The sequence below is a fragment of the Vidua macroura genome, chromosome 4 (assembly GCF_024509145.1).
Source record: "Vidua macroura isolate BioBank_ID:100142 chromosome 4, ASM2450914v1, whole genome shotgun sequence".
Lineage (NCBI taxonomy): Eukaryota > Metazoa > Chordata > Aves > Passeriformes > Viduidae > Vidua > Vidua macroura.
In genome coordinates, this window is record NC_071574.1 from 72,907,056 (window position 1) to 72,926,754 (window position 19,699).

A 19,699-nucleotide genomic window follows, 5' to 3' on the forward strand; every position below is an offset into this window, starting at 1 on the left:
ATTCCCAGAAATTTGTAGAAATTCCCAGAAATCCACAGAAATTCAGAGGCTGCCACAAGAGCTGGCACGTCCCTCCCCGCTCCCCCCAGCGACACAGCAAAGCGGATAAAATTCACTTTACAACACTCAAAAAGCACAAACCACCTTTTTTTTTTGTTTGTTTTTTTTTTGTTTTTTTTTTTTTTTGTCCTGTTTTGGCTTCGAGGACCACCAAAAATACCAACATTCCCTCCTTTCCCGTGGCTTTTTTTTTTTTTTATTTTTTTGGGGCTCCTCAGCAGCCCAGGACACCCATTTTTAGCAGGGCCGTGTATAAAAGGAGCACCTACCCTACAATTTGATTGAAATACTTCCTGTAGCCATCTAAAGTTTCGTGCTGCAACAAAGAGAGAGGGAGAGGAGGTTAAAGCCCAGGTGGCCGAGGGCAAGGCGGGGATTTTAGGGATGAGCCAGGGGTGGTGGGAGCCCGGGAATGACATTCCAGGACAAACTGACCATGTTGGAGGGAGGCTGCAGCACCAGCCGCGCTTGTTTTCTCCTCTGCTTCCTGTAGTAGCTCTCAAAGGTCTCCCGGGCTCCCTGGAAAAACAGGAAAGGGTCATTCCAGCCCTCAGGATGTGCAGGAAGAGGTCACTTGGGAATGTAAATCATGGAATCGCTGAGGTGGGAAAAGCCCTCGGAGATCCGTGAGTCCAACCGTGCCCAGCGCTGCCCCGCGTCCCCCAGTGCCACATCCACGGGGTGTGAAATCCCTCAGGGATGGAGACTCCAAACCTCCCTGGGCACTTCCAATTCCTGAGCCCCCTTTCCATGGGGAAATTCCTCCCAGTGCCCACCCTGAGGCTCCCCTGAGGCCGTTCCCTCTCCTCCTGTCCCTGTTCCCTGTTCCCAGCCCGACCCCCCGGCTGTCCCCTCCTGGCAGGAGCTGTGCAGAGCCACAAGGTCCCCCCTGAGCCTCCTTTGCTCCAGGCTGAGCCCCTTCCCAGCTCCCTCAGGAATTCCCCAGCCCCTTCCCAGCTCCCTCAGGAACTCTCCAGCCCCTTCCCAGCTCCCTCAGGAATTCTCCAGCCCCTTCCCAGCTCCCTCAGGAATTCTCCAGCCCCTTCCCAGCTCCCTCAGGAGCTCTCCAGCCCCTTCCCAGCTCCCTCAGGAACTCTCCAGTCCCTTCCCAGCTCCCTCAGGAATTCTCCAGCCCCTTCTCAGCTCCCTCAGGAATTCTCCAGCCCCTTCCCAGCTCCCTCAGGAGCTCTCCAGCTCCTTCCCAGCTCCCTCAGGAATTCTCCAGCCCCTTCCCAGCTCCCTCAGGAACTCCCCAGCCCCTTCCCAGCTCCATTCCCTGCCCTGGCCTCGCTCCAGCCCCTCCAGGGCTCTGCACAGGGGACAAGGACACTGCCCTGGCCCTGCTGCCACCCCCAGCTGGGACATTCAATGTCCAACCTCGTGTCCCTCCAGCACAAATGTGGAACTTTCCTCCAACATTCCATTCAAGTATCAGAGTGTAAAGAGTTTATCCGAAAACACCGAGTCCAACCCCGACTGCTCAGGCACAGGAACGCTCCGTGCCCAGTCCCTGGGATACAGAGGGATGTGTCCAGCTGCTTTCTAGCTGCTCTGTCCATAATCTGGACAAATGTTGGATTTATTGATCCATGAAACAACCAATGATGGCGCCAGCAAAGAGAATGGGGGGCCAAAACACACCAAAGACACAAACAGGGAATTAAAGGCCAGCTTGGGCAGGGCTTGGAGCACCCCGGGATAGCTGAAAATTCCCTACCCATGGATGGCCCCGAAAGGTCCTTCCAACCAAGCCCTCCTGGGATTCTGTAAATTCCAGAACGTGTTTGGGGCACAGAATTCCAGAATGTGTTTGAGGTACAGAATTCCAGAACGTGTTTGGGGTAAAGAATTCCAGAATGTGTTTGGGGCAGAGAATTCCAGAACGTGTTTGAGGCACAGAATTCCAGAACATGTTTGGGGTACAGAATTCCAGAATGTGTTTGGGGCACAGAATTCCAGAACGTGTTTGAGGCACAGAATTCCAGAACATGTTTGGGGTACAGAATTCCAGAATGTGTTTGGGGCACAGAATTCCAGAACGTGTTTGGGGTACAGAATTCCAGAATGTGTTTGGGGTACAGAATTCCGGAACATGTTTGGGATACATAATTCCAGAACATGTTTGGGGTACAGAATTCCAGAACGTGTTTGGGGCACAGAATTCCTGAATGTGTTTGGGGCCCAGAATTCCAGAATGTGTTTGGGGTACAGAATTCCAGAACATATTTGGGGCACAGAATTCCAGAATGTGTTTGGGGTACAGAATTCAGGAACGTGTTTGGGGCCCAGAATTCCAGAATGTGTTTGGGGTACAGAATTCCAGAACATATTTGGGGTACAGAATTCCAGAATGTGTTTGGGCTACAGAATTCCAGAACGTGTTTGGGGCACAGAATTCCAGAACGTGTTTGGGGTACAGAATTCCAGAACGTGTTTGGGGTACAGAATTCCAGAATGTGTTTGGGGCACAGAATTCAAGAACGTGTTTGGGGTACAGAATTCCTGAATGTGTTTGATGTACAGAATTCCAGAACATATTTCGGGCACAGAATTCCAGAACGTGTTTGGGGCACAGAATTCCAGAATGTGTTTGGGGTACAGAATTCCAGAACGTGTTTGGGGTACGGAATTCCAGAATGTGTTTGGGTCACAGAATTCCAGAATGTGTTTGGGGAAGAGAATTCAGGAACGTGTTTGGGGCCCAGAATTCCAGAATGTGTTTGGGGCACAGAATTCCAGAACATATTTTGGGTACAGAATTCCAGAACGTGTTTGGGGTACGGAATTCCAGAATGTGTTTGGGTCATAGAATTCCAGAATGTGTTTGGGGTACAGAATTCAGGAACGTGTTTGGGGCCCAGAATTCCAGAATGTGTTTGGGGCACAGAATTCCAGAATGTGTTTGGGGCACAGAATTCCAGAACATGTTTGGGGTACAGAATTCCAGAACATATTTGGGGTACAGAATTCCGGAACATGTTTGGGATACATAATTCCAGAACGTGTTTGGGCTACAGAATTCCTGAACATGTTTGGGGTACAGAATTCCAGAACATATTTGGGGTACAGAATTCCGGAACATGTTTGGGATACATAATTCCAGAACGTGTTTGGGCTACAGAATTCCAGAACATATTTGGGGCACAGAATTCCAGAACGTGTTTGGGCTACAGAATTCCAGAACGTGTTTGGGGTACAGAATTCCAGAATGTGTTTGGGGTACAGAATTCCAGAACGTGTTTGGGATACAGAATTCCAGAATGTGTTTGGGGCACAGAATTCCAGAACATATTTGGGGCATAGAATTCCAGAACGTGTTTGGGGCACAGAATTCCAGAATGTGTTTGGGGCACAGAATTCCAGAACATGTTTGGGGTACAGAATTCCTGAATGTGTTTGGGGCACAGAATTCCTGAATGTGTTTGATGTACAGAATTCCAGAATGTGTTTGTGGTACAGAATTCCAGAATGTGTTTGGGGCACAGAATTCCAGAACATATTTTGGGTACAGAATTCCCGAACTTGTTTGGGGTACGGAATTCCAGAACGTGTTTGGGGCGCAGCATTTCACGGGATCACTCCCGTAGCACCGGGAGAAATGCACTCTGGAGCTCATTTTTCCCAGCTTCGCTGTGGCTCTGAGTGTCCAGAGGATTCCCATCCCCACAGCTGAACCCTTTCCACGGCCATCACCCCTGGGCTGGGCTCTGGGGTGGTTTTTGCACCAAACCAGGCTCCAGCTCAGCATCCCCATCCTGGAGCTCCAGGGAATCCACGGATGTGCTCCAACGCTCGCCCCCCGCCCCGGCCCCCGGGCCATCCAGCCCTGGATGTTTCATCCCTGCCCACACCCACCCTGTTTTCTGTCTGAAATTGCATCACAAACATCTCAGGGAAGGGACAACGTCTCGCTTTGAACTGTTTGGAGCCAAGGGAGAGAGAGAAAGAGAAAAAAAAAAAAAAAAAAGAAAGAAAAAATAAAACCAACCCAACTGCGCCTCATTTAGAATTCACAAAACAAACAACACGCAACAACAAATATCACCTGAGCGAGGCACCAGCTGTCAACCTGCTCCTCTCCAGAAAATAAATTAATTAAAAGCAAAACCTGATGGTAATTTAATGATTCTCCAGCTGTTGTGGCATTATACAACCAGGCTGCCTCGGGATGCCCTCAGCTTCCAAGGGCTTGTGAGGAGCCATAGCCTGACTTGCTCCTTGTTTTTCCAAGTGCAGCTCCAGGCTCCGGCAGGAATCAGCCCAGGGATGTGCCCAGAGCTCTCCCACCTAATTCTACCCTTCCCAAAGGTGTCAAAATCCATCCAAAAAGCTTTTTTAGGTAGAAAAATCCATCCAAAAAACCTTCTTAGGTGCTCAAATCCACCCCCAAAACCTTCTAAGATCCTAAAATCCACCCCCAAAACCGTCTTAGGTGCAAAAATTCATCCTCAAAACTTTCTTAGGTGCTCAAATCCATCCCCAAACCTTCTAAGAACCTAAAATCCATCCCCAAAACCATCTTAGGTGCAAAAATTCATCCTCAAAACTTCCTTAGGTGCTCAAATCCACCCCCAAAACCTTCTAAGATCCTAAAATCCACCCCCAAAACTGTCTTAGGTGCAAAAATTCATCCTTTCTTAGGTGCTCAAATCCATCCCCAAACCTTCTAAGAACCTAAAATCCATCCCCAAAACCGTCTTAGGTGCAAAAATTCATCCTCAAAACTGTCTTAGGTGCTCAAATCCACCCCCAAAACCTTCTAAGAACCTAAAATCTATCCCCAAAATATTCTTAGGTGCTCAAATCCATCCCCAAAACCTTCTTAGGTAGAAAAAGCCATCCCCAAAAATCTTCTTAGGTGTTCAAATCCATCCACAAACCTTCTAAGGTCCTAAAATCCATCCCCAAAACTTTCTTACATGCAAAAATCCATCCCCAAAACCTTCCTAGGTGCAAAAATCCATTCCCAAAACCTTCCTAAGTGCAAAAATCCATTCCCCAAAACCTTCTTAGGTCCTAAAATCCATTTTAAAACCCTTTTTAGGTGCTCAAATCCATCCCCAAAACCGCCTTGCCGCTGTGCAGGTGCACTGCAAGGGGATGTGGAGATTCAGAACGTGGATTTTGTCCTTGAATTCTGCTTTTGGTCCTGGCTGGATCACAAATCCCAGCTTTTCCCCTGTGATCAGGTTCAGGACCAACTTGCATCTATGAGAAATTTGATGTTTTAAGAGAGATTTTAGAAACTGTGAATCGACGTTTCCCTGTCAGGTCTTCCCAACGCTCCCAAAAGCTGTTTCCCTCAGGAAAGGATCCCGAGGCACAAATCAGGGATCTACAGACCCAGAAAGAGGAGGATCATTACCATTTTATCAAACCAAGGGACAAAATTAGGAGCTGCCAGAAGTTAAAAAGTGAAAAATTCAGTGCAGGGAGCAGCCATCTCCCTTTGAGCCCCTCTCCAAGGCCTGAAGTTTGGTGATTCTCAGGATCCTGGTGTTGTCCACGAGGAAAACCAAGGAAAAAGGGATTGTCCCACTCCCACCCCACCACTGAGGCACCAAACCAAAGGGATTGGTTTAAATTAATTAGATTATTAAATCTAAATAGATTATTATATTTAGGTTATTAAATTCTGCTGGGCCTTGGTTCTCCAAACCTCCACGAGCAGCACAAACCCCCCCCGACCATCTCCATCCTCATCAACCCAGCCCTGGTGACACCTTGGAGTGAAGCCACTCATTAAGCTGAAGGAAATTATTTCAATAATAATAATTGAATTTTAATGACTTTAATACTAATAATTGAATTTTGGGGGGCAAATTTAAAACGGAAGGTGTTTTTTCAAGCATTTCTTTAATAAATGAACCATCAGAGGCTGAGCCACCACCAGCAGCACCACGGCTGGATGCTCACACCAAACCCCCCGTTCATGGTGCAACATCCCCCCGAAATTAATGAGTAATTAATTCACCGCTGGGCTGGCAGAAGCTGCCGTTCCCCCGGTGTTTTGTGGTGGCCTCAAGGACACGTCGGATGCTCCGAGAGCGGCCCACCAGGAGCAGGAGGCCTCAGACCAGTTTTAAGAGCAGATTTTGGAGGTTTCTGCCGAGACTGCAGCAAGTCCAGGCAGAGCTGGGATCATCTCTCACCCCCCGGCTCCAGGACCCTGCCTGCTCATCCACACTTTCCCTCGGGAAAGAAAGGACAAGGAGCCACCCCACACCTGTCCCACCACGGCCGTGTCCAAGCAACTCCACAGAATTCCAGATTGGTTTGGGTGGGACTGAAAGATCTCCTCATTCCATGGGCAGGGACACCTCCCTCTATCCCAGCTGGATCCAAGCCCAATGTCCAGCCTGGGTTTGGGCACTGCCAGGGGTCCAGGGATCCCACAGCAAATCTGGGAATTCCAGCCCAGCCCCTCCCCACCCTCCCAGCAATTCCTTGCCAAGATCCCAGCCCAATCTCCCCTTTCCCACTGGGAGCCATTCCCTGGCTCCTGTCCCTCTGTCCCTTGTCCCCAGTCCCTCTCCAGCTCTCCTGGAGCCCCTTCAAGGACCCTGAGGATTCCCTGGATTTTTCCCTTCTCCAGGGGAACATTCCCAGCTCTCCCAGCCTGGCTCCAGAGCAGAGGGGCTCCAGCCCCAGAGTCTCCTCTGGGCTCTCTCCAGCAGCTCCCCACCATTCCCATGGGGAATTTTCCCCACCAGCTCCTCGGGAGCAGCCCAGGATGGGGGAACTCCCCAGGTCCTGGGGCTCAGGGGAGCACAGGAGCCCAAATTCCCAACCCCACTCCTCAGCTCCTTCCCCACGGGGACAAACCCCAGCTTCGTCTCCATCCCGGTTTTACCGATGGCTCTGAGGAAGGTGAAGCAGCTTCACCACAATCTCTGCAAGTTCAAATTACTTTGGAGTCTCTTCCAGAGGAAAAACGTGTTTTCCACGGGCAGGAGAAGCAGAAGTGACCAGAGCTGGGCTGGAGATGCCGCAGGAAGGCCCCACAACAACCTGACCCCCATCCTTGGCTGGATTCTCCTCAGCCTCGGAAGGTTTTGGGTGCCACCTCCTCGTTCCAACCCAACAAAGGGAGCTGCAGCAGAAGGGAAGGAGCAGCAAAACCCTTTGAAACCATTCCCAAAAAGAAAATCAGAGAATCCTATTCACATTTTAACAGTTTCCCCAAAATTTATGGCCCGGGGACCTGCCAGCGTGACCAAACCCATCCCCTCACGGCACCGCTCCCCGCGTTCTCTTTCCTGAGCCATTTTTGGCTGCCCCAGGAGTCAGGGACTCTCTCACAAGAGGTTCCTCCAACAAAAACCTCGTCCTCCCCACAACCCCTCTCGTGACCCTGCTCCCATTTTTCATCCTCTCAGTTCCATCCCTTTCTCCTAAGTGCATTCCTCCCTCATCTCCTCAGATATTCCCATTGCTGCCATATTACATTCTCCTCCAAATGGAAAATATTTCTTCCTCGTCGTGGCAGTTTGAGCTCAGACCACCCAGTTTCCCACGTTTGATCTGTTCAGCACTATTCAGCTTCTCAGGTCTCCAGATAATCCATTACTCCTCTGAATTCCACGCCTGAATCCTGTTTCCCTCTGGATAAAAAAAAACCCAAAAAAGCAAAAAAACCAAACGAACACATCGACCAGACCGAGAATATTCCAGAGCCAAGCACGAGATCCTGAGTTTTCTGGGCTCCCCAGCTGAAACTCCAGGTGGGATTTGTGTTTTAGGGCTGCTCCTCTCTCACAGTTTGAGGGAGAGAACAGGAGGAAACGGCCTGTTGGGAAAGTTTAGGTTGGATATTTGGGAAAATTCCTTCGTGGGAAGGGTGGTCGAGCATTGGCAGCACCCAGGGAGGTTTGGAGTCCCCATGCCTGTGGATGTGGCACTTGGGGACATGGTGGTGGCCTTGGAACAGCTGGATTCAATCCTGGAGGGCTTTTCCAACCTCAGCCATTCCACGGAGCAGAGGAGCTGCTCCTTTTCCATTCAGCTTTGATTCCAGTTTCACCCAGCTCCCAACCCCTCCGAGGGAGCAGAGGAATCCAAAGGATTCCTGGCTCCCAAAGGACCCATTCCTTGTAATCACCAGTCCAGGAAAAACCCTCAATAACGCCTCATATTTGTAAAATTACCGGGCAGAACTCTCCTGCTCAAATTAGCCCCGGAGTTCACAGAGTTGGCAGGGAGAGGGGGATAATTACGAGCGGGGATGAACACCACAGAAGGGAAAACAGAGGATAATCACAAGAAAGCAAAAACAGCAGCTGAACAAACCCAAAAATGTTTCGGGATTCGGGAGCAGCGCGGAGCTGAGAGCCAAGCGAGCTGGGATGACACCAGGAAAAAATGTGCTCCTGGTTTTATTCTCCAGGAATCGTTAAAATGCCCAGGGAGATGGGACTTTGGGAATTCGGGTGACAACGGTTTGGAGCACAATTCCTCCTCAGTGGGCAGCAGGAATGCACCTTGTGCACTTCACATATTTCCTACCTGGGTAACACAGGGTATCCATAACCCAACGTTCCCGTGGGATATTCCTGCCTGAGCCATCCCAAACCCTTCCCACCTGGAACATCATTAACCATTCCCTAAAAATCAGTGAATCCTCTGAGCTCTTCCATTAAAATCCCATCACGACCACAGCAAGGAAGGGGATGTGCTGCAAGATCTGCTGAGAGGATTCCTCCTGGGAAAACCCCGCTTGTGCCAGTTCACTGTGGATCTACTGACACCAGGGAAATCAATCCACAGAATCCATGGACACAGCCCAAATTCACCAGAACAGCCCAATTTTACACCCACTGGAGGAGGTTTTTGTACCCCACCACCCACAGAGCAGCTCAGTCCCATCACTGCAGCTCTGGTTTAAATAATCAGGGATGAACCCGGCTTTAATTCCGTGCTTGGAGAATCCTAAACCCAGCACCCACCTGGATTTATCAATGTAACACCACTAAAACCATGGAATCATGGAATGGTTTGGGTTGGAAGGGACCTTAAATCCCCCCCCCAGTGCCACCCCTGCCATGGCAGGGACAACTTCCCACTGTCCCAGGCTGCTCCAGCCCCAGTGTCCAGCCTGGCCTGGGACAACCAGCAAAGCTTTCCATGGGGCCCACGACCAGTGGGATTGGGAATAACAGGAATTCTGGGACCTGCTCCCTCCACGTCCTCACCAAAGACCTGCAGGAGCTCTGGACAAGGAGCCCTGCAGGAGCCCTGGACTCTCTCCACTTCATGTCCCCAAATTTGGTGAAAACTTGACAGACTCACAGCAGGGCCCATGCCTGGAGAGGTCTGGGCAGGCTGGAGGAACAGCCCAACACGGTGACATCCAAAAGGACAAATTCCAAACGTCCCTCGTGGAAAGGGAGAAACCCTGAACTCCTCACAAACCGGGGACCAGTGGTTTGGGAGTTCCTCTGTGGATGAAGATGGGAATTTTGGGTAGACAGGAACTTTTTCCACAAGGAGAACAATAAAAAACGCTGAGATTGGTTGGAGCAGGGTGCTGGTAGCACCAAGCTGTGGGTTTTGATCCCTGGATGCTTCCCTGCAGAGCTGGATCCTTGTGAGTCCCTTCCAACTCAGAATATCCCCTGATTCCACGAAGCAGCAGAAAAAAAAAAAATCACAAAGCTGGATTCCAGAATCCATCCTTGGAACCCTTCCAGGCCAGGCTGGACAAATCCCTAAGAAACCTGTCCTGATCTCCCAGCTCCAGGCAGGAGGTTGGATTGGAGCCCTCCTGAGGTCCCTTCCCAGCCAGGTGGCCCCATCCTGGGAGATGGTGGCCCCATCCCTCCACCCCAGGCTGCTCTGGAGCCTCTGAGTATCCCACACAGCACTCATCTCCCAGCCTGGGCTCCAAGTGCCCCGACCACCAACCCTCTCCCATGTTCTGGGAGGAGGAAAGGCCAGATCTGGGGGCAAAATCCCATTTCTGAGGGGTTTCTCTCACGGTTTAGGCAATTCCAGTCTCCTTCCAGCAAAAATCAGGATTTCCTTCCCCTCACACCATCAGCAGAGCCCTGGGCTGTGTCACCCTCACCTGCCTGAGACAGCCCCAGCTCAGGGCTCCATTTTAATTTGCCTGCAAGTGCCAAACACCACATTCATGCTAAAAACCCACTCAGTCCAATCTGGATCCCATCCCTACTCCCCACTCATAACCCTGGAATTCCATGGAAATACCCCAAACCCAACCCCAATTGCTCAACAGCTCGGCGCAGCAGCTTGGATGGGACACGTGGTACCACAAGCAGCACAGGAGCTTTAAAACCTTACAAACCACTGCTTTTTCACCCCGAAATTCAAATGTTTCACCCTGAAACAGGCAGGGGTTTTTTTAGGGTCCAGCACTTCACCAAAACAGCTTCCCACCCGTGAGGGGAAGAGCTGCCAAGAAAAGCAGCTCAGAAAAAAATCATCCTGACGTGCCCCGGAGATCTGTGCAGATAAGAGAAGCCCGGTAGCCACTAACGAGGCACAAAGAGTCCGACTCCCGAGCAGATGCTCTGCTTGGAAAGCGTAAATATTCCCAGCAAATCTCACGGAGCGCATGGACGCGCTCGCAGGTGCTCGCCAGGGAAAGCTGGGATCAAAAAGGAGGCTCCTGCTTGTTGACTGTAAACACCCCCTCGATACCGAAAACACGGAGATGAAGTGGAGCAGGAATTGCGTGGGGGGAAGAGAGAGTGGCTGGGTCTCCTCCACCCAGCCCTGACCTCCACCTGTGTCCTGGAAAAAGCAGCAGCTCCCTCTTTAAGCAGTAAATCCCAAGTTTCAGGGGGAATTTTGCATTTCGGGTATTTCAGGGCTTGAAATAGCTGATTTAATGGGCTCAGAGTCACGCACTTAAAAATAAATCCTCTGGGATCTGGTGAAGAGGAAGGAGGCCAAGCAAAGGTGATCCCAAAGGAAAGGAGTCTCCAGGGGTCAGGAGAGGTTGTGGCTCCCCATCCCAGAAGTTGGCCAGGGCTTGGAGCAGCCTGGGACAGTGGGAGTGGCACTGGATGGGATTTAAGGTCCCTTTTAAGCCAGCTCATTCCATGAAATAACCAAGAACCAGGCAGGGCCTCAGAAACCTCACCTGGAAAATCCAACTCTCCCTTCCCTCTCTCCCATCCTGGGCTTGGCTAAGTTCATTTAAAGCAAACTTCGAAAGCAACAAAAATTTACAAAGAAAAAGCAAGAGAGGGGGGAAAAAAAAAAAAGTTTGTAATCTGGGTCCAACAGATCCAATGACCTCTCCAGACCCACTGAGCCCGAGCTCCTGGCCAGGCCTGCTCGGGAACACAAGGACAAGGAGCACAGGGAAAACAGGGAGCACACGGACACCAATGCGTCAGGGAATGGTTTCAAACCCTGTTCTCTCCAGGGGGAATGGTTTTAAACCCCATGGGGAATGGTTTCAAACCCCATTTTCTTTGGGGGGAATGGTTTCAAAGCCCATTTTCTCCAGGAGTAAAGGTTTCAAACCCCATTTTCTCTTGAGGGGAATGGTTTCAAACCCTGTTCTCTCCTGAGGGAATGGTTTCAAGCCCCATTTTCTCCGGGGGAATGGTTTCAAACCCCATTTTCTCTGGGGGGAATGGTTTCAAACCCCATTTTCTCTCCAGGGGGAATAGTTTCAAACCCCATTTTCTCTGAGGGGAATGGTTTCAAACCCCATTTTCTCTGAGGGGAATGGTTTCAAACCGCATTTTCTCCAGGGGTAAAGGTTTCAAACCCTGTTCTCTCCAGAGGGAATGGTTTCACACCCCATTCTCTCTGGAGGAATGGTTTCAAACCCCATTTTCTCCAGGAGTAAAGGTTTCAAACCCCATTTTCTCTGGGGGTATGGTTTCAAACCCCATTTTCTCTGGGGGTATGGCTTCAAACCCCATTTTCTCCAGGGGGAATGGTTTCATACCCCATTTTCTCTGGGGGGAATGGTTTCAAACCCCATTTTCTCTGGGGGGAATGGTTTCAAACCCCATTTTCTCTTGGTGGAATTGTTTCAAACCCCATTTTCTCCAGGGGGAATGGTTTCAAACCCCATTTTCTTTGGGGGGAATTGTTTCAAACCCCATTTTCTCCAGGGGGAATGGTTTCAAACCCCATTTTCTTTGGGGGGAATGGTTTCAAACCCCATTTTCTCTGGGGGGAATGCTATCAAACCCCATTTTCTCTCCAGGGGGAATTGTTTCAAAGCCCATTCTCTCTGGGGGAATGGTTTCAAACCCCATTTTCTCTCCAGGGGGAATGGTTTCAAAGCCCATTTTCTCTGGGAGGAATGGTTTCAAACCCTGTTCTCTCCAGAGGGAATGGTTTCAAACCCCATTTTCTCTGGGGGGAATGCTTTCAAACCCCATTTTCTCCAGGAGTAAAGGTTTCAAACCCCATTTTCTCTTGAGGGGAATGGTTTCAAACCCTGTTCTCTCCTGAGGGAATGGTTTCAAGCCCCATTTTCTCTGGGGGGAATGGTTTCAAACCCCATTTTCTCCAGGGGGAATGGTTTCAAACCCCATTTTCTCTCCAGGGGGAATGGTTTCAAACCCTGTTCTCTCCAGAGGGAATGGTTTCAAACCCCATTCTCTCTGGAGGGAATGCTTTCAAACCCCATTTTCTCCAGGAGTAAAGGTTTCAAACCCCATTTTCTCTTGAGGGGAATGGTTTCAAACCCTGTTCTCTCCTGAGGGAATGGTTTCAAACCCCATTTTCTCTGGGGGGAATGGTTTCAAACCCCATTTTCTCCAGGGGGAATGGTTTCAAAGCCCATTTTCTCTGGGAGGAATGGTTTCAAACCCTGTTCTCTCCAGAGGGAATGGTTTCACACCCCATTCTCTCTGGAGGAATGGTTTCAAACCCCATTTTCTCCAGGAGTAAAGGTTTCAAACCCCATTTTCTCTTGAGGGGAATGGTTTCAAACCCTGTTCTCTCCTGAGGGAATGGTTTCAAGCCCCATTTTCTCTAGGGGGAATGGTTTCAAACCCCATTTTCTCTGGGGGGAATGGTTTCAAACCCCATTTTCTCTGGGGGGAATGGTTTCAAACCCCATTTTCTCTTGGTGGAATTGTTTCAAACCCCATTTTCTCCAGGAGTAAAGGTTTCAAACCCCATTTTCTCTGGGGGTATGGTTTCAAACCCCATTTTCTCTGGGGGTATGGTTTCAAACCCCATTTTCTCCAGGAGTAAAGGTTTCAAACCCCATTTTCTCCAGGGGGAATGGTTTCAAACCCCATTTTCTCCAGGGGAAGATGCTTTGCCTCAGCTCTGCTGCAAAAGGCACCGCTCGGCCCAGGCTCCTGGCTCAGCTTCTCCCACTCCCCACCGGCCATGGAAGAGTTAACCACGAGGGAAAAAGGTGAGATTCCCCCTTTTCCCCCTTCCTCCCTGCTCCTTCCTCCCAGCAAAGCAGGCCATTACCCCGCAGCCCCATTGTTCCCAGGCCTGGATATGGGAAGCAATATCCATTTTCCATTTAGTCCAGGGCAAAGCCTTTAATTTCAGCCTCCTGCCTGCAGCTGGAGTTCCCTTTTAACTCCTGGGCCGCAGGAGTGAAGACAGTTTTATATGGGGGAAAACGCTGCAAAGGCCACTTTAATATGGTCACATGTGGCAAGGGGGGAGCTTTTCCAAGGGCCCGGTAATGAGGGGCAGCGGGATATTGCACTTCCCATCTGGCTGCTCTGCACAGCAGGGAAAAGGCTCTCCTGGCTTTTTAAGGACAGGCCCCACTGCAGTAAAACAAAACACACCAAAAATAAATAAGGAATGAAAGCGTGAGGAGGAGATGCCCTCTAATGTTGGAGCCCGGCAGCACATCCCGTGGAAATTGGGAAGTTGGGGGGAAATTGGGAGAGCGGGGCAGGGATGAGGCAAGGCATGGGGGGGTTTGGGGTATCCCGGAGTTTTGGGATCACCCCACACCTGGGACAGGTGCTGAGGGGTGCCAGGGCTCGGCTCCTCGGCCAGGGGAGCTGTGTTTGTGTTGGTGTGGCCCCGGAGCGTGGCCCTGCAGTGACCTGAGAGGGTCCTTCCCATCCTGTCCCTGTCCCTGTCCCTGTCCCTGTCCCATCCCTGTCCCGTCCTTTCCCCACGGATCCTGACAAATCTGATTAGGGAGCAGCGTTGGAAGAGGGAAAACAGCCTGAGGAACGAGCCTGGCTTTGGGAATCCAGTGTCAATCCGTGCAATGCCTTCCCAAAGGGATTTGGGAGCAGCCAGGTCCTGCCAGAGCCTTCCCAGCTCCTAATTAAGCGTTAATTAACCCAACCTCTGAGCCAGGGTCGGGACAGCAAAGGAGGAGTTTCCATCCCAAACCAGGGATGCAAAGGGCTCGGATGGATCCGAAGGATGGGAAGGCTGGAGTTGAGATCCCTTCCAACCCAAACCATTCCAGGATTCCTCCCACTTCAGTCCCTTTTCCAGATGCTCCACTTTTCCCAAAAGCAGGAAACTCCAATTTGCTGAGAAATGGGATGTTTTTACAGCCTGTGGAGGGGAGGAATCCACTCTCCTCACTTAAATCCAAGGAATTCAGAGAGATCCTGATGTTCCCCAGCTCCCCATCCCATGCTCCTTCTGACCTGCTGCTGTAGAGGAGAGGAAAAAAAATGGGATTTTTCCCTTCTTTCCAGGGAATCACCATGAAAGCAACAGCTGGAATGTGGGGACCAGGAGTAGAAAGACAAATTTTGGACATGATCAGGGTTTCTCCTCTTTTTTGCAGGACAAAGCCACCCGTGACAGAAAACTGCCACTGGCAGCATGATGGAAAACCAGGGAATTGAGGATTTGAGGGAAAAAAAGAAAGCCTGGAGGAAATCAAATTGCCAGAACTGCCTGTTGAGGCTGGTGGAAAGGTCCTGTCTCCAAATTCCAGAGCAGACACCCCTGGAGCCAGTTCTGATCCCAAGGTCCAAGCAGGGCTCTAATGCCCCCCCCAATCAACCTCCAAGGATGGAATCGAGAGTTGCTCCACTCTTGAAAACAAATATTAAAAATAAATAAATAGGGATTTCTATTCCTTGGTACTGCAGGGGAAAAAAGGCATGGAAGGCACTTTATTCCCACTTTATCTGGGAATAAAGTGCCTTTCAATTCCTCACTTTGGGATAGAAACCTTTTTCCAAATGCCACCAGTGCTTCCAGCTCATTCCCATTCACCCACCTGGATAAAACCGGGAAAGCCAAACATTCCCAGGACGCAACAAGCAGCAGCCCCGGCTCTGTTTAAACCTCATTTCACTGAAAATCCAGAGCAGAAAATGGAATTTTGGGATAGAAACCTTTTTCCAAATGCCACCAGTGCTTCCAGCTCATTCCCATTCACCCACCTGGATAAAACCGGGAAAGCCAAACATTCCCAGGACGCAACAAGCAGCAGCCCCTGCTCTGCAAACAACTGTTTGAACCTCATTTCACTGAAAATCCAGAGCAGAAAATGGAATTTCTCTACCAGACAAAGCCAGGAGGCCTCTGAGGAAGAGCAGAGGGTGCCCAGGAGCCGTCAGGAGCCACCCCCTGCCCTGCCCGCAGCACAAATCCATAAATTCCCGATTGTCCCGGCAGGAACACCTGGCAGAGCCAGCACCAGCCCAGGTGCTGCTGAAAAATAACACAGCAATGGCCTGGACAGGGAATTCCAGCTTTTCCAGCATTGTTCCCAGCAAATCCTGGAGTGAGGATGCCCCAATCCACAGGTAAGTTGGAATAGCCACGGATGGGTTTTGTTCCATAGGTTTATCCAAAGGTTCCTGCGCTGTGTAAACTTCTGGTGCCCACAAGAACTTTGTCACCAACCCAGGGAGAACAGGGGCAGGAGCAGAACAGGCTGGGAGTCCTGGAAAACCATGGGAATGGATCCAAGCAGCCCTGGGCTGATCCCAAAGGAAAGGTGGGAATTGTGTCCCTGTGCCCACCTGCAGAGCTGCCCCAGCCCTGGGGCCAACAGCAGGAGGACGTGGAGCTGCTGGAGAGAGCCCAGAGGAGAACCCGGAGCTGCTCCAGGGCTGGAGCCAGGCTGGGAGAGCTGGGAATGTTCCCCTGGAGAAGGGAAAAATCCAGGGAATGCTCAGAGTCCCTGAAGGGGCTCCAGGAGAGCTGGAGAGGGACTGGGGACAAGGGACAGAGGGACAGGAGGCAGGGAATGGCTCCCAGTGGGAAAGGGGAGATTGGGCTGGGATCTTGGCAAGGAATTGCTGGCTGGGAGGGTGGGGAGGGGCTGGGCTGGAATTCCCAGATTTGCTGTGGCTGCCCCTGGATCCCTGGCAGCGCCCAAAGCCAGGCTGGACACTGGGGTTGGATCCAGCTGGGATAGAGGGAGGTGTCCCTGCCCGTGGAACTGGATGAGCTTTAAGGTCCCTTCCATCCCAAACCATTCCAGGATTCCGTGGTGATGAAAACAACCCTCTGAATTCCATATTCTCCTTACAAAAATCCCGTTAGTGCAACAGAGCTGGAATCAGTGACTCGCTGTGCTTCAGAGGAGTTAAAGCCCCAAAAAGCTGCAAACCAGCCCCAAATCTGGGGCTCCCCCCCCCCACACACACCCTGGATAAGCCCAAAAAACTCCAGCTCAGGTGCTCTGATCTTCAAAGCCAGAGGGAGCCCGTGGAAAACTGCAAACTGCAGGACACAGAGGGATTGGCAGCTCGGCCCTGGCTGGGCCGCCGGTCTCCCTGTGTCCCCAAAAAAGCAAATTTTGGAGGCAGCAGAGACTTTGTGGGGCCCTGGCAGACCCCAGAACGCAGCTCTGGAAGGAATTCCACCCATCCAGAGCCTGATCCCTTCCCAAGCACCAGCTGAGGGGGAGGGTGGGATGGAGAATGGATGCTCCACGCTCCAGCCCAGCAGGAATTCCATGGATGGAGACAGAGAGAACATCAGGATCGGGATCTCCGTGCCTGAAACACAGGGATGCTCCTGTCCATCTGACCTTCCATGGAATTTTTAAAGTGACATCACACTCAGCAGACCTGGTTCCAACAACTTCTCCCGTTTCCCTTTTTCCTGATTCCAAGAATTTCCCCCATTTCTCTTTTTCCTGATTCCAAGAATTTCCCCCATTTCTCTTTTTCCTGGTTCCAAGATCTTCTCCCATTTCCCTTTTTCCTGGTTCCAAGATCTTCTCCCATTTCCCTTTTTCCTGATTCCAAGAATTTCTCCTGTTTCCCTTTTTCCTGGTTCCAAGATCTTCTCCCATTTCCCTTTTTCCTGGTTCCAAGAATTTCTCCCGTTTCCCTTTTTCCTGGTTCTAAGATCTTCTCCCATTTCCCTTTATCCTGATTCCAAGAATTTCTCCCATTTCCCTTTTTCCTGATTCCAAGAACTTCTCCCATTTCTCTTTTTCCTGATTCCAAGAATTTCTCCTGTTTCCCTTTTTCCTGGTTCCAAGAATTTCTCCCATTTCCCTTTATCCTGATTCCAAGAATTTCTCCCGTTTCCCTTTTTCCTGATTCCAAGAACTTCTCCCATTTCTCTTTTTCCTGGTTCCAAGAACTTCTCCCATCTCCCTTTCTTCCAGTGCCCCACAGATTCCAGGGAGCTCTGCACGGAGAGAAGGGACAGCAGTTGTCCCTTCCAAGTCCCTTTCCCTGCTAAGAATTTAACCTCTGGAAAAACCAAGGATGAGCTTCCGGGAGGAAGTTTTCCACCTCTGAGAGCAGAACTGGGAGGAGACACGGCAGATCCAGGACCTCCAGGATCCCAGGGCAGAGCACTTTCTGGGAAGGAAGAAGGAGAGAAGCTCTCCAAGGAAAGGCAGAACTCCTGGACACAGCAGAGCCCTGCTGGTGGAGCAGATGGGAATGAATGCTCCTTGTCCTCAGGGCACAAGGAACACCCTGGAACAGGAGACTCTGCTGGCTGGAATCCCAGATTCCAGCCTCTTCTGGGATCATGGAATCCCTAAGGTTGGAAAAGCCTTCTGAGATCATCAAATCCAACCATCCCCACCCCTGTCCCCAAGAGCCACATCCGTATGGATTTTAAATCCCTCCAGGAATGAGGACTCCAAACCTCCCTGGGCAGTTCCAATGCCTGACCACCCTTTCCATGAGGAAATTCTTCCCAATATTCCAGCCTGAGGCTGCTCCCCTCACCCTGGGAGCACAGATTGACACCATTCCCTATTTTCTGACCTGGTCTGTCCCAATCCAGGCCAAGCTGTGGCATCCCAGCTGCAAGGGAAGTGTCTGTGTGGAGGCACAAAGCTCCAAACGCAGGGAATTTTGGGGATTTTCAGGCTGAGGGAAGTTCTAACATGACACACCAGTGGCCACAGCAGATCTTCCAAGCAATCCAAGATGCAAATTCCATTTCAGTGCCATTTCACAGGAATGTGTTTTCCCTGGAATATCAGGAAGGAAATTCCATGTCCTTGGTGCTGCTCAGTTCATTAACGAGGGCAGGGGTTCAGTCTGGATCGTTCCTTTTGTTCTCCCGCTCAGCCAGAAGAGCTTTTCCTCAAATTAGCCCAAGCCAGGAGTGCTGCCCAATCCAAGATGGATTTCCCATCCCTTCATCCCAGTTAAAGACAGCTTTTGCTTGGATCAACACCGGACACGTGGCCATCCTTTAAAACGTGGAGTTTGGATCTATCACCCCAGTTCTCCAGAATCCAGAGAGGTTTGTTCATCCAGCAGGAACAGAACAGCTCCAATCCTCCCCAAGATTTCCCTCGGGGGCCTTTTGGGATGTTCCAACTTTCCCTTTTGAACGGCTGGAGGGAGGAAGGGCTTGGGAAGAGCTGGGCCAGGCCAGAGGGACACGAAACCTCTCCGGGGTGACAGCTCCAGCTCTCCCAGCCGCTGTCAGGGTGAGCTGGCCAGACCCCAGCAGTGTGAAAATCCTCGTTCCCCCAGCCCAGCAGCCAAAGAAGGAGCCTGGAATGTGTCCGATTGTGTTTTCAAGGTTGTTTCTTTCTTCTGCCTAAACATTCTCTCTCTGACCTGCCCAGCTCTGCCCAGCAAGGAGGCCGTGGCCATCTGCCCTCGAGTCCTGGGCGGCTCCCACCTCATATACTCAAAACTACGTGTGTGTGTGTGTGTTTACAATTTATTACCAATTCCCATCACCCGTGTTAGACTGTGAATCTCTGCCTGAAACCAACAGAAAAGTGTCACCATCACACCAAGACGTGGAGGACAAGAAAACGAAGAAGGAGGTCAGGACACGCCCAAATCCCTCCATCTTGTCCCCTGAACCCCTTATCTTAAAAACCCCAAAATTCTACTTTTCCACCCTGTGCTGGTTCAAATATCACACCACTCAAACCCTCGTGGCTTGTAATTCCTCACACAGCACTGGCAGCTTTTCCATGGGCTGAAATGGAAGCCACAGGTGTTTTTGACTTTGTGCCAGGGTCTGGAGCCAGCCAGAGGGATGTCCTGGACATCCCGACAAGCCACTGCTGCTCCAGAGGGCAGGAAAAGCACAGGAACAAAGCTTCTCCCAAGATCCAGAGCCCGCGGGTTATCCGTGAGGGGCAGCAGCCAGCGGAGGGTCCCTGGCAGGGCAGGGACACTGGGGACCAGCCAAAGATCCGCTCCTTTGCCCCATTTTCCGTGGCGTGGATTTTGTTTTCAGCTGAAAAAAAACATCAAGCAACGGTGGATGTGTCCAGAGTTCATGGAGA

The 19,699-nt window shown here is 50.8% G+C and overlaps 1 protein-coding gene across 2 annotated transcripts in view; it reads right to left on the reverse strand.

Annotated features, from left to right (window-relative positions):
* Positions 1–19,699, reverse strand: part of EXOC6B (exocyst complex component 6B) — a 320,629-nt gene that overhangs the window by 124,996 nt on the left and 175,934 nt on the right. For both annotated transcript variants that reach the window (XM_053974945.1, XM_053974944.1), the window contains 2 exons: positions 496–579; positions 330–376 (listed from right to left, as the gene is read on the reverse strand). In XM_053974945.1, coding sequence (XP_053830920.1) covers positions 330–376; positions 496–579 — 131 coding nt within the window. The remainder of the gene's footprint in view (positions 1–329; positions 377–495; positions 580–19,699) is intronic.